Source organism: Bidens hawaiensis, unplaced genomic scaffold (assembly GCF_021521415.1).
Source record: "Bidens hawaiensis isolate Kalapana, Puna unplaced genomic scaffold, B.hawaiensis_p1.1 tig00012467_1, whole genome shotgun sequence".
NCBI lineage: Eukaryota > Viridiplantae > Streptophyta > Magnoliopsida > Asterales > Asteraceae > Bidens > Bidens hawaiensis.
The window spans coordinates 326285-338785 of NW_027492017.1; the positions used below are offsets into that span (position 1 = coordinate 326285).

Consider the following 12501-nt stretch of genomic DNA (forward strand, 5'->3'; position numbering starts at 1 on the left):
AGATCTGAGAACGAAAACCAGATAGTCGACCCTCGATTTCGATATTTCTTTGCCAGTGATATTCGATGACGAAGATTTCAGGAGAATATAATCAGATCAACTCTCTACTCCGAACCAGTGATAAAGAAACAAAGAAAATATCAGTAGAAAGAAAAGAGGAAAGTAGATCTGGGGTTAAGAGAGAGAGAGAGACTGATATGTATTTCTTTCAAAATTTGAATTCTTGAAAATCTCAAAAAGGCTGAGAGAATTTTATCCAGAGGAAGCTTGTTATGATAAAATGAAGAAGAAGAAGACAGTTAGAAGAGAAGCTTATTCATTTCATCGATACCTCAACTACTAACAACTAACAGTATTTAACCAATCTGTTACAAACAAAACAAGTATTACAAGTATGTAAAATGACTAATAAGCCCCTAAACTATTTATTCATAACAATACTCCCTCCATATAGCATTCTTGACCTCAAGAATCAGATGGAAAAAGTAGGAAATTTGACCATAAATTCGTCAGCATTCATCCACTTAGCATCATGCAATGGAAGATCTTTCCATTGAATCAAGAATTTTACCACTTGTCTATTTCCTTGTCTAGCCAGTTTCCTTTCCAAGATTTGTAAAGGCTGCAACTCATTATTAGAACCCATAGGCAATTGTTGCACTACATCAGGAGGTCCATTAGCTTGTTTCAACAAAGATACATGAAAAGTATGGTGTATCTGTGAAGTAGGTGGCAAATCCAATTTATACGCAGCTGGACCAATCTTATCCAAAATCAGAAATGGACCAAAGTATTTTGGGGATAGCTTTGAATACTTATGAATTCTCAATGTAGTCTGAACATAGGGATGTAACTTCAGAAACACCCAAGACCCGACTTCGAAAGATCTTTCACTCCTATGATTATCAGCAAACTGTTTCATTCTATTCCTGGCCCTGTCTAGTGACTGCTTCAGTGTAGTTAGCATAACTTCCCTGGTTTGAAATAGATCCTCTACTACAGCCACATTAGTGTCTAAAGGAATATGAGGAAGGTGAATAGGAGGATCAACTCTAAACAAAGCTTTACAGGGAGACATTTGAATAGCAGAGTGCCAAGTAGAATTATACCACCATTGAGCTAATGACAGCCATTTAACCCAAGATTTAGGCTCACTCATCACCATACATTTGAGATAAGTCTCTAAACACCTATTCAAAACTTCTGTTTGCCCATCCGTTTGTGGATGATACGCAGTGGACAATGCTTGAGTGATTCCTTGCATTCTAATAAATTCCTTCCAAAAATTACTTAGGAATAAAGCATCTCTATCAGACACAATGGTTAATGGACAACCATGTATCTTAAAGACATTGTCAAGCATTGTTTGAGCCACCGTTGTTGCAGTATAAGGATGCTTTAATGGTAAGAAATGACCGTATTTAGTGAATCTGTCCACAATCACTAAAATAGTATCATAACCTTTTGAAATAGGCAACCCTCCAATGAAATCCATAGAGATATCTGTAAAAATAAATGTAGGTATGGGAAGAGGATTCAATAACCCAGGAACTGCTACAGTCTCATACTTTGCTCTTAAACAAGTATCACACCTTTTGACAAACTGTTTAATGTCTTTTGAAGCACCCTTCCAATAAAACATACTCTTAAATCTTTGTGAAGTGGAGTGTATTCCAAAATGACCCCCTTGAGCAGATGCATGACAAAGTGATAGAATTTCCTGTCTTAATGATACATCTTTAGGAACCCATAGTTTCATTTTCCTTCTTAATACACTTCCATCCCAAGTCATGTGTCGTACCGTCTCTCCTTGTATTAACTTCTGAATAATTTCTTGTGCTACCACATCACTAGCCATACTAGATTTTAATTTTCCCAATAATAGTGGCTCATAATATGACAAAACCATTTGAAATAAGGCTGTACCATGAATTCTTGATAAAGCATCAGCTGCACTATTCTCAGTTCCTTTCTTATACACAATCTCATAATCATATCCCATCAATTTGATCAACCATGTATGTTGTAATGGTGTGGTGATTTTTTGTTCCAACAGATGTTTTAAACTCTTCTGATCAGTTCTTATTACAAAATGTTTAAGTATCAAGTACTGATGCCAATGTTTAACTGTCATCTAACTCTTTTTCATAAACTGAGAGACTGCACTGCCTAATTGACAAAGCCTTACTAACAAAGGCTAAAGGATGTTGATCTTGCATTAGAACTGCCCCTAAACCTTTTGAAGATGCATCAGTCTCTATAACAAACTCCTTAGACCAATCTGGTAATGCTAACACTGGGCCTGCATTAAAGCTTGTTTAAGCTGTTCAAATGCATTCTGGGCTTGATCAAACCACTTAAACGAATCTTTCTGTAACAATGCAGTCAATGGCTTAGCAATTGACCCATAAGAAGAAATGAACCTTCTGTAATAGCCTGTTAGACCTAAGAACCCTCTCAACTGTTTAACTGTGGTAGGTACCGGCCACTCTTTAACCACCTCAATCTTAGATTGATCAGTAGCAACACCATTCTTAGATATAACATGCCCCAAATATTCCACTTTACTTCCTGCAAAACTACATTTAGACTTCTTGGCTAACAACTTATTACTCCTGAATAATTGTAGCACCTCCCTTAAATCTTTCAAGTGTTGTTGTATATTTTTACTGTACACCAGAATGTCATCAAAGAATATAAGAACTTTATTTCTCAAAAGCTTTTGAAATACGTAATTCATTAGACCTTGAAAGGTGGCAGGTGCATTAGTCAATCCAAAAGGAAGTACTACAAACTCAAACAACCCTTGGTGTGTTCTAAAAGCTGTTTTATGAATATGATCTTTATGCATTCTGATTTGATGGTAACCTGATCTCAAATCCAACTTTGAAAACACCTCAGCCCCTCCTAATTCTTCTATTAATTCCTCGATCAAAGGAATAGGAAATCTGTTTTTGACTGTATTCTCATTGAGCTTCCTATAATCCACACAGAACCTCCAAGATCCATCCTTCTTTTTAACTAAAACCACAGGAGAAGCAAATGAACTCACACTATCCCTTATGATACCCATATCCCTCATCTCATGTACCATTTTCTCTATTATATCCTTTTGCCCCATAGGATATCTATACGCCCTTTGATTAATTGTGACAGTCTCATCTATCAACTCTATCTTATGATCACAGGGTCTAGGAGGTGGAATAGTAGTTGGAATATCAAACACATCCTCAAATTCTTGTAAAAGTGCTTCTACCAACTTATGAGACTGCACTTACTAACTTTAGCTTGATGCTGAAATGACCCATCCACACTATTTTGAACACTAAACAACTGAGCATTGAAAAAATTATGACCCCCAACCAACATAGAACTCAGCTTCTCTATAGAACATAAGGACATAGGTTGATTAGAAGTTCCTTTCAGTTCAAACTTTTGATTCCCTACTTTAAACTGCATAGTTAGATTTTTGAAGTTCCACACAATGTCATCCAGTGTTTGCAACCACAGGACACCCAACACCATATCATAACTATCTAAAGGAATCAACAACACATCAGATTTAAACCATACCCCTTGCATAACCCATTGAAATTTCTGACAAAGAGTTGCACAAGGTAGTTTATTACCATTTGCCACTGTAACAATCATAGAAGATACCTCTTTGGTTGGACATTGAAGTTTATTTCCAAGTTTGGAATTGAGGAAATTATGAGTTGACCCATAATCAATTAATATGTGCAACTGTTTAGTTCCTATAGTGCCAATAACCCTCATTATGTTGAAAGAAGGAACACCATTAATGGTATGAATGGATATTTGAGGATCCATAGCCATTTCTTGTACATTTATAACCTCCTCAGGAGTAGATTCTTCATCCTCATCATTGGCCCCAATTTCTAATACATATAACTGTTTATACTTACAGTTATGGGTTGATGTGTATTTTTCTAGGCACCAAAAACACTCTCCTCTTGCCCTCTTTTCCTCGGCCTCCTTTGTAGATACCTTCCTTACCGGTTTAATCATTTTATTGGGGTGAAGAGTTGGTAACAAGGATAAGGTAGATGTTGAGTTAAAATTGGATTTGTAAGGTGTCACTGCAGTAGAATTATTATTGAACTTCGCTTGGGTAGTACTGTTCATAGGAATAGGGTTCAACTTCCTAACATCTTTACTGCCAAATAATGTGCTATAAACCACTTCTTGTTGTTTCGCCATAGAGATAGCATCTCTTATTGTTTGAGGTTTAAAGATTTTAACTAGACATCTTGTCTCAGGTTTTAACCCAGCAATGAATAATCCAGCAGCATAATTTTCACATAGCTGAACCTTATTCAATAATGCATCAAAAGCCTCACAATAATCTTGTAAAGTACCTGTTTTCTTTAAGTCTTCAATAGGATTCTCAGATAATCTTGTAGAAAACCGGTTCAAAATAGATCTTGCATAATCCTCCCACACTATATCTTCAATAACTCTGTTTGACTTGACATAAAACCTTGATGCTATTGTAGTGCTGGACCTTCAAGATTTACCACTGCAAAATAGGCTTTAAGATTTGCTGGTGTTTTATCCATTGAGAAGAAATGATCACATTTGTATAGCCATCCTTCCACATCTTCACCATTAAACTTTGGAAAATCTAATCGACCCAATCTAACCAATCTCTGATCGTTACCTCTGTTATTGTGTAACATAAGTTCCTTCATCTCTCTCAACTGTGTACATACCTCTGCCATCTAAATTTGCAGGTTCTTGACATGATTCGAATTTTCCTCCAACAACAATTGTTGTGTTTGAATTGATTATACATTATCCTTTGTTGATTTTTCTATGTGATCTAATTCTTGTTGACGAGTTGCCATTTTAGATTTAAATTGATCGAATCGAAGATCAATTGATGAATTGAATTGAAATCGGACTGAAATTGAACGAACGAATGATCAATTTCTAGGGTTTGAAACAAAAAAAATGGAAATTGATTGAATTAACTATCAATTTCAATGAATTGAACGAATCGGTAATATGAATCAAGAACGTTCCGAGAATCGTTAGCTTTGATACCACTGTTACGATAAAATGAAGAAGAAGAAGACAGTTAGAAGAGAAGCTTATTCATTTCATCGATACCTCAACTACTAACAACTAACAGTATTTAACCAATCTGTTACAAACAAAACAAGTATTACAAGTATGTAAAATGACTAATAAGCCCCTGAACTATTTATTCATAACAAAGCTCTGTGAAAAATGAGGCGTGGACATCTTCTTTAGTGAACACGATAGTAAATGAATTCTGGTTGTGACACGTGTCCCAAATGCATGTGGTGGTGACACGCGTGTCAGAACCTGTTTTCCTTTATTATATATAGAGAAAGCAAACGTACTCTATACGTTTGCACACATTCACATTGTGGATTATCCGACCAAGAAGCTAGCTTGATTTGAATTTACTTCACTTTTTTTTTGCCAAGTCAAGCGAAAACTACGAGTAAGTTACAAATTGTTTTCTGTTACTTATTTGTCGACATAAGTGTCATGTTAGCTTCACCATTATTTTTCACAAGTTTTTTAATAGAAGTATATATTTCAAAAAAAGAAACGAAAGATAAAAATTATTTTCTTATTTAACTCATTTATAATGCTATACACCTCTCTTTTTTTTACAAAATTAATTATTATTATAAAATTATGCTTGTATGAGAAAACTAATGATTATATACCAAAAAGGGTGATTTTATAGCTTTATTAGAAAAAAAGTTTTTTTTTTCTATATCTTTACCTTTAACTTCCGATTTGATACCCAACATTTGAGTCCAGATTTTCACAATAATAAAAGTGAAACCATGTAAAAATTTAAATACATCATCAAGGAGAATTTAACAGTATTTTAATAAATAAAGTAGTCACAAACTAATATACAAAAAACTAGGATACTACACTACTTCTAGGTGGCTTTTAACAAGGTTTTTGTACAGTAAAAACTGGACCAGAACTTAAACAATTCAGACTCCAATAACAGCCATCAATGTCCAAACAACCCGCACGCCACTTAACTTCATACGAACCCAAAGGATACATAGAAACATCAAGCACACAAGTCGAGAATCCTTGACCTTTTTGGTTAGGTCTAAAACAAACAACTGATTCTGTGACCTGCACATCCTCGCCGTTCCCATGCTTGTTCACATACTTGACTAGCTTGTCATTTAGTTCAAGAGCAGTGTCATCAGCCCAATCATGCATATTCACCTTTGTTTGACTTTGACTAAGTTGTTGATAAGATGTTTTACATTGAAGTATGCAATACAGCTTGGTAATCCGAGCTTGTGATTCTGGTAAAATGTTATTCAACTGAAGGCATAGATCTAGATGGAGTTGATGACCTGGCGGGACAGAGATCTTTGCACCATTTCCAGAGTCTCGGTTCATGGCAAACAGTTGACAAGAAACACGAGGCCTGTAAATTGTATGTAAACTTAATCAGTACAGAATGTAAACTAAAAAGCTCAATGAAGAAACCCTAAATACTTAATTAGTTCACCTTTTTGTATAATTAGTGGGTCAAATATGATTATACGATTATATTATTTCATAACAGTATAACTTTTTAAATATGATTATTTAGCAGGCCTTGCCAAAACGAGTGGGCCGGGTCAGGTAACGGGTCAAAACGTTTCAGGTCAAACCGGTTGTTTGAAAAAGTAACAGTTTCACTCGGTTCAAAACGAATTTTGACCAAAATGGAACTTGGGTTAACCCTAGAAAAAAGACGCTTCGAGTCAAAACCTCAAACCTGGTAGCCTGAAAAAAGTATTACTTCCGCTCGGGTCAAGACAAATATGGGCTCGGGTTTAAAACTAAGAGAAAAAAAGTATCAAAAGGGGTTCATAATTTCCGGGTGTAGTTTTGACAACTTTTGGCTGGTTTAACTTGTTCTCTTCTAAGCTAATTCTTTTTATTTTACTTGTTTGACCAGTTCGATATAAAACATAACCCAAATCGACGTGTTCATAAATAATAAGATCATGATTATCAAGTGATAAGAGGATGTAATCATTTGACATACCTTAAACTGAAGAAATATGTTGGGGTCGTAAATGAGACATTCAACCATTTCTTTAAAACATCAAGCTGAAGCTCCAATCCATCATTAACTATTTGCAATCGAATCTCGTCATCATTTTCATGCATTCTGTTTGCAGCATTTTGCAAGTCAACAACTCCCTTGACCGCGAATTGACAAATCTTTATAATACTTGTTACTCCATATGTATTTTCTAACCGAGCTTTGGACTGTTGACCATATGAGATCTTAGGTTGACCAACACAAGTCTTTAAAAGCAACAAAAGCTCTTTACTAGTCTCGTGGTCTATATACCAAAGCCGAGCCACTAGGTCATGTATAAGCATAGAATGAAAATCACTAGATAAATTAGCGTTCTCGAACTGAAAGAAAAGACAAAAACCAGTAATAAAGGCCAAAACCGAACAGCGTAATGCATAAGCAGATATGGTGACTGTGCTTGTGGGGTCCATGCCCATAAATGACGTGGCAACTAGATCATACCCACGTGCTAGTTTCACTAACAGGGTGGATAGTTGTGTAAGCGGTTGAGCCAATGAACCACCATCATGCAAATGACTGTTCTGCCCTTTGCTAAATGTATGAGTACCCAAAAGCTTAAAGACATGAACTGCAATTTCCATAACATTTGTCCTTAGACCCAAAAACTGAATCTGAAAATAGTGTCGGCCACATGGCGTGACATCATTGGACAACAGTATTTCCTTTGAAACCTGAAGAATTTTACAAACCCCATCAAGATTTTCAGTACTGTCATCTGTTGGTTTGCTTATTTCACCTAAAACTCCTGTTATCGGTAATGAAGATCGGTTATTGACTAACCAATTTAACAGAGTTGACCATTTTTTTGGTAAACTGCAATATAGAACTTTCATTTCTGAATATGCAAATAAAGTCAAAGATGTTAGCCATTGACGGAAGGAATCAGAATGAACTTTTGTTGCTAATTCTCCAAAAATAAATGCAGCTGTAAACCACGCCCCGTTAAAACACGCGTATTTTCCAGCTTTATAAGCCGACCAATAATCTTTCACTTCCATAAGTTTCTTTGCTTTCTCTAGTGCAAGAACTTCTTTTTCAATCATGTATGCATTATCAGAATTGCATTCTTTTATTTGCTTAAATAACAGAAGATGATAGATAATGTGCACATAGTAATCAAAATAACTGCATCCACATACATCATGAATCAAAAAGTTCACAACATTCTGGATTTGGCTAGTCAAAGTTCCATATTTGACCATGTTTTTTAGACACTTGTTGATCACTTTTGATACACAAACCGCAAGCTTTGACCCGAATGTTCCATGATCCTTATTCAGTTGACATTTGATAAAGAGATGGAGCTTATTTATAGCAAGTTCACCAATATTAGGGGATTTGTGAAGCATAAGGTTGATTATCTTAAATAAGCTCCAAATTTCTTGCTCTGTTTCTATGTTGGGTTGACTAAGATTTAAAACCGAGTTTGTTAGCAAAGTGATGCGATCCATGAGAAATGAAATCGTTTGCGATGTGAAAGTTTTATCATTTTCATCATATGTCATGTCTGGTTTTCTTGTGAACTTCACAGATATATCTGATAGAAAATGCATGGCAAGAAGTCTGTTTGATACGAATGGAGATTGCATTACGTTCTCAACAATAGCTAAAATCTTGGTGAAACATTCGTTTATTTCTGAACAGCTGAAGCTTAATATCTTGAACATCATGATCTGCAAATTCCCTCAAATACATAAGAAATGATAACCATAGCATTTAGTACTTTCATTATATATTAATGATGGTAAAGACATATAAAGGTGGAAAATGAGCAGGCTGGATAACGGGTCAAAACGGGTTGGGTTGACCCAAAACACTTTTTGACCAAAACAAAGTTATTTCAATAGCAATCGAGCTTCTTGAACTAAATCATTAAGGAAGTTTTATGCATTAAAAATACACTTTATCCAACTTTTGACTCGTTTAACCTGTTTCCTTCTAAAGTAATAAACATAACCCGATAAATAATGAGTCAAACTCACACCTATAACAACATATATGATGAGATATTCAAAGACTCAAGCACAATACCAACCTCATACAAAATATGAACCGCATCATGCTGTGTCACTGGTGGGAGTTCTTCATTAAGTATGTTGAACATTGCAGTCATCAGTTTTGTTGTAGGAGAAAAACGAAAGCGACTTCTTGATAAAACAATATTTAGACATCTTAATGATGTCGCTCTTAGTGGCATTGACTTATCTTGGCTTAAATATGTTAGAAGCAAATCTACCTGAACCAAGAAGTGATACACACATTAATTTTATCGAGTAAATTAAAAGACATGTAAAATAGTATGAAGAACAAAGTAATACCTGCTTAGAAACCAAGAGTGCAGATCTGGAAGCAATTATTGAGAGTGAAATCAGCATATTTGTCACAATATCATCTTCCACTAAACCTAAGATCAGCTTTATCCCCTCCTACAGTGTGTTTTGGAGCATATTAAAAAAATTCATATAGCAAACAACAAGAAAAGTGCTTACGTCATACACGTAACTTATGTGTATCATGCTAATCTTTGAAAAAAATAATAAAAAATATATATAAAACCTCGTAAGCCGTACTAGATAGTGCTGAAGATCTTCCTAGTTTTGCAAAAGCACGAACGCCTGCTAGCCTACCAGCAACTGTCATGTCAGCTGATGAAACCACTCTAACTAACATTTCAAGGAACACACAAGCAAAGTCATCTGAAAACTCACAAAAACATCCAGCAGCAAATAAAGAGGCCCTGACCTTAAAAAACATTTATACAAATAAATAACCATTAATCATGCATTCAAATTTTTAATTTATGTTAAAGAATAAACAATGTTCTTATAATTTTTACCTCTAGAACATGGCATGATACAATAGAAGACAATATAATATACCGAATCTCAGCATTATCTTTAGCAAAATCTGACCAACAGCCAAAGAGAACTAATGACATTGCTCTAACTTCCTCGTCACCAGAGTTGAAGCACAACTTTATTCTCTTCAACAGTTCCAAGTGATTTGGTATCTTATAGTTTGATATAAAACCTTTGTTTTTCTTGTTAAAAGTTTTAGTTTTCCTGTGGTTCAACTCAGACAAGAACATCTTTACCACACAGAGTTTGGTGTGATTGTCTCCTGACACAAATGTGTCAGCAAGGCGGAGAATAATGGCATTTGCAAATAGCTTATCCTCACCAGGGATTAAGCCAAACATGTCATATTCAGCCATTGAAAGCTCCGGTTCCTTGCTCCACCATTCCAGCCTGGCCCCAATTTCATTGATGGCTTCTGTGCGTTTCCCTAAAAAAAATTCATGACAGTTATTAAAAGGTCAACAAATACAACCTACTTTATTCTACAAATACAACCACATAACTATACCGAATCAGTGAGAAAAAGGAGTGCAAACGAGCTGAGCTGCTCAAGATCATCTTGATAAAAAGCTGAGCACAAGCCGAGCCTTATCGAGCCCAAGCCTTAAATAATGCTCGTCTAGTTATCAAGCCCAAGCCTGAGCCTTGAATGTGAAGATCGTTTAGGCTTGACGAGCATAGTGTATTTTTAAGTTTAACTCTTTTGGACTTCAACATGTTAATTTCACACTGCACTCTGAGCTCAAGCTGAGCTTTAGCTCGTTTAAAGTACTGCACACGAGCTCAAGCCTTGTATGTGAAGATCATTTAGGCTCGTCAAGCCTAGTGTATTTTTAAGTTTTAACTCTTTTGGACTTCAACATGTTAATTTCACACCGCACTCCGAGCTCGAGCTTCGGCTCGTTTAAAGTACTGCACACAAGCTCAAGCTGAGCTTCGGCTCATTGAAAGTACTGCACTGTCGAGCTCAAGCTGAGCTTAGGCTCGTTTAAAGTACTGCACACAAGCTCAAGCTGAGCTTAGGCTCGTTGAAGTTTTCCTCAAATATATATGATAAAAAATGTATATAAATTAATTAATAACAAACGAGCCGAGCTCAAGCTTTAGAAAGAAAAAGCTCGAAACCAGTCAAGCTGAAGCCTAGTCGAGCTCGGGCTCGTTTGAGTGAGAAAGCTTCATTATCAATTTATGATCATACTAATTCGCACACATGTCATTCTTTCTATTCAAACTTACACCAAACTAATTAACAAAACGGTAACAGAGGCATAACAATGTTAGTTAGGTATTGAATAACGAAACTCGTTATCTAATTTGAATAAACTTTATACTGTATATGAAAGCAATATTCAATAATAATAATGAAGCAGTAACTCTTAAATGAGGCTTACTAGGGTTATTGGAGCGTAGGGCTTTGTCAAGCTGAATGCTCCAATCCATCGCACAAGCTGCCGGTGTTCTCTCCATAATAACCTGTAACTGTTGTTCAACTCTTCGTTTGCAGTACGCTTGAATCAATTAGCAGTTACTAAACCCTAGTTACCCGATTGGTTCATGGAGTTGAAACTGGAACTGATAACATTCAAAACTTTGGGAATCAAACGTTTAACTTACACTGAGCTCGAGCTCGAGCTCAGGTTCGTTTATTAAACGAGCTTACTTTTAAGCTCGAGTTTGGGTTTGGGCTCGATGAAGCTCAACTCGATCGAGTTTTTTAATGGGCAGGTCTTGAGTAGCTCACGAGCAGCTTGGCTCGTTTGTACACCTAATTATGATTTAAAACTAATTATAATCCTACATTTTCTTGTTAAAGCATTTGGGCCCCATCATTTTCTCTTTCCAATGAAACCCCTCCTTTACCGTGCAGGGCTTAACGCCCTGATGTAATGTGTGCGACGTTAAGGCGAGGCCACGTCAACTTTTGAGGCCCCATAATAAGCAATCTAATGGTACTTTTTTTATTGTTTTAGCAATTATTTTTTTCCAAACCGCATTTGTCGTGATGACCTTAGTGTCTCTCCACCCTGCTTATACTTCAGAGCACATACATGAGTCATGAATCAAACATGTAACAGAAAACTTTAAAGAAACTCTTATGGCAACCTCCCCAAAAGGGTGAGGGCTTTATCAAATTTTGTTAACATACACCTTTGGTATTTTCATTGCTTCTAGTTGATTTTAGGGTTAGTTTTATCATTTGTTTATATGTAAACTTGTCTTACTAATGAAGAAATTTAGGTACTTCTAAGTAGATTAACGCTATATACGAGTTTTCTAGTTTTATGTTAGAAATTATATTTTATATAAATTTAAAATTTATTGATCTAAAGCTTGTTTTCATATAGAGTTTGATTGTGGAAACTAGAAAACGTTTGGAGCTAGTCATACTTCTTGTAGCATGTCAGTTTCTTTGTTGTGACTTTGAATTCGGTCTTTTACAATCATATATACGCTTTTAATTAACTACATACTCGTTTGTAATATTGGAACCTTCATATATATACCTTCATA

At 35.6% G+C, this 12501-nt stretch overlaps 1 protein-coding gene across 3 annotated transcripts; it reads right to left on the minus strand.

Moving 5' to 3' along the window:
* Positions 1 to 5928: 5928 nt before the first annotated feature.
* On the minus strand, positions 5929 to 11558 carry LOC143541093 (uncharacterized). Of its 3 annotated transcripts, XM_077034002.1 has the most exons (8): positions 11382 to 11558; positions 10313 to 10417; positions 9969 to 10252; positions 9689 to 9874; positions 9451 to 9558; positions 9168 to 9368; positions 7073 to 8805; positions 5929 to 6463 (listed from the first exon to the last, which is right to left on the minus strand). In XM_077034002.1, the coding sequence occupies exons 1-8, from the start codon at positions 11455 to 11457 to the stop codon at positions 5962 to 5964; spliced, it is 3195 nt and encodes a 1064-aa protein (XP_076890117.1). In that variant the 5' UTR covers positions 11458 to 11558; the 3' UTR covers positions 5929 to 5961. The 3 variants fall into 3 exon arrangements, with proteins under 3 accessions (XP_076890117.1, XP_076890116.1, XP_076890118.1); XM_077034001.1 differs by having other exon boundaries at positions 9969 to 10417; XM_077034003.1 differs by lacking the exons at positions 10313 to 10417; positions 11382 to 11558 and having other exon boundaries at positions 9689 to 9755; positions 9841 to 9874; positions 9969 to 10116.
* Positions 11559 to 12501: the final 943 nt, after the last annotated feature.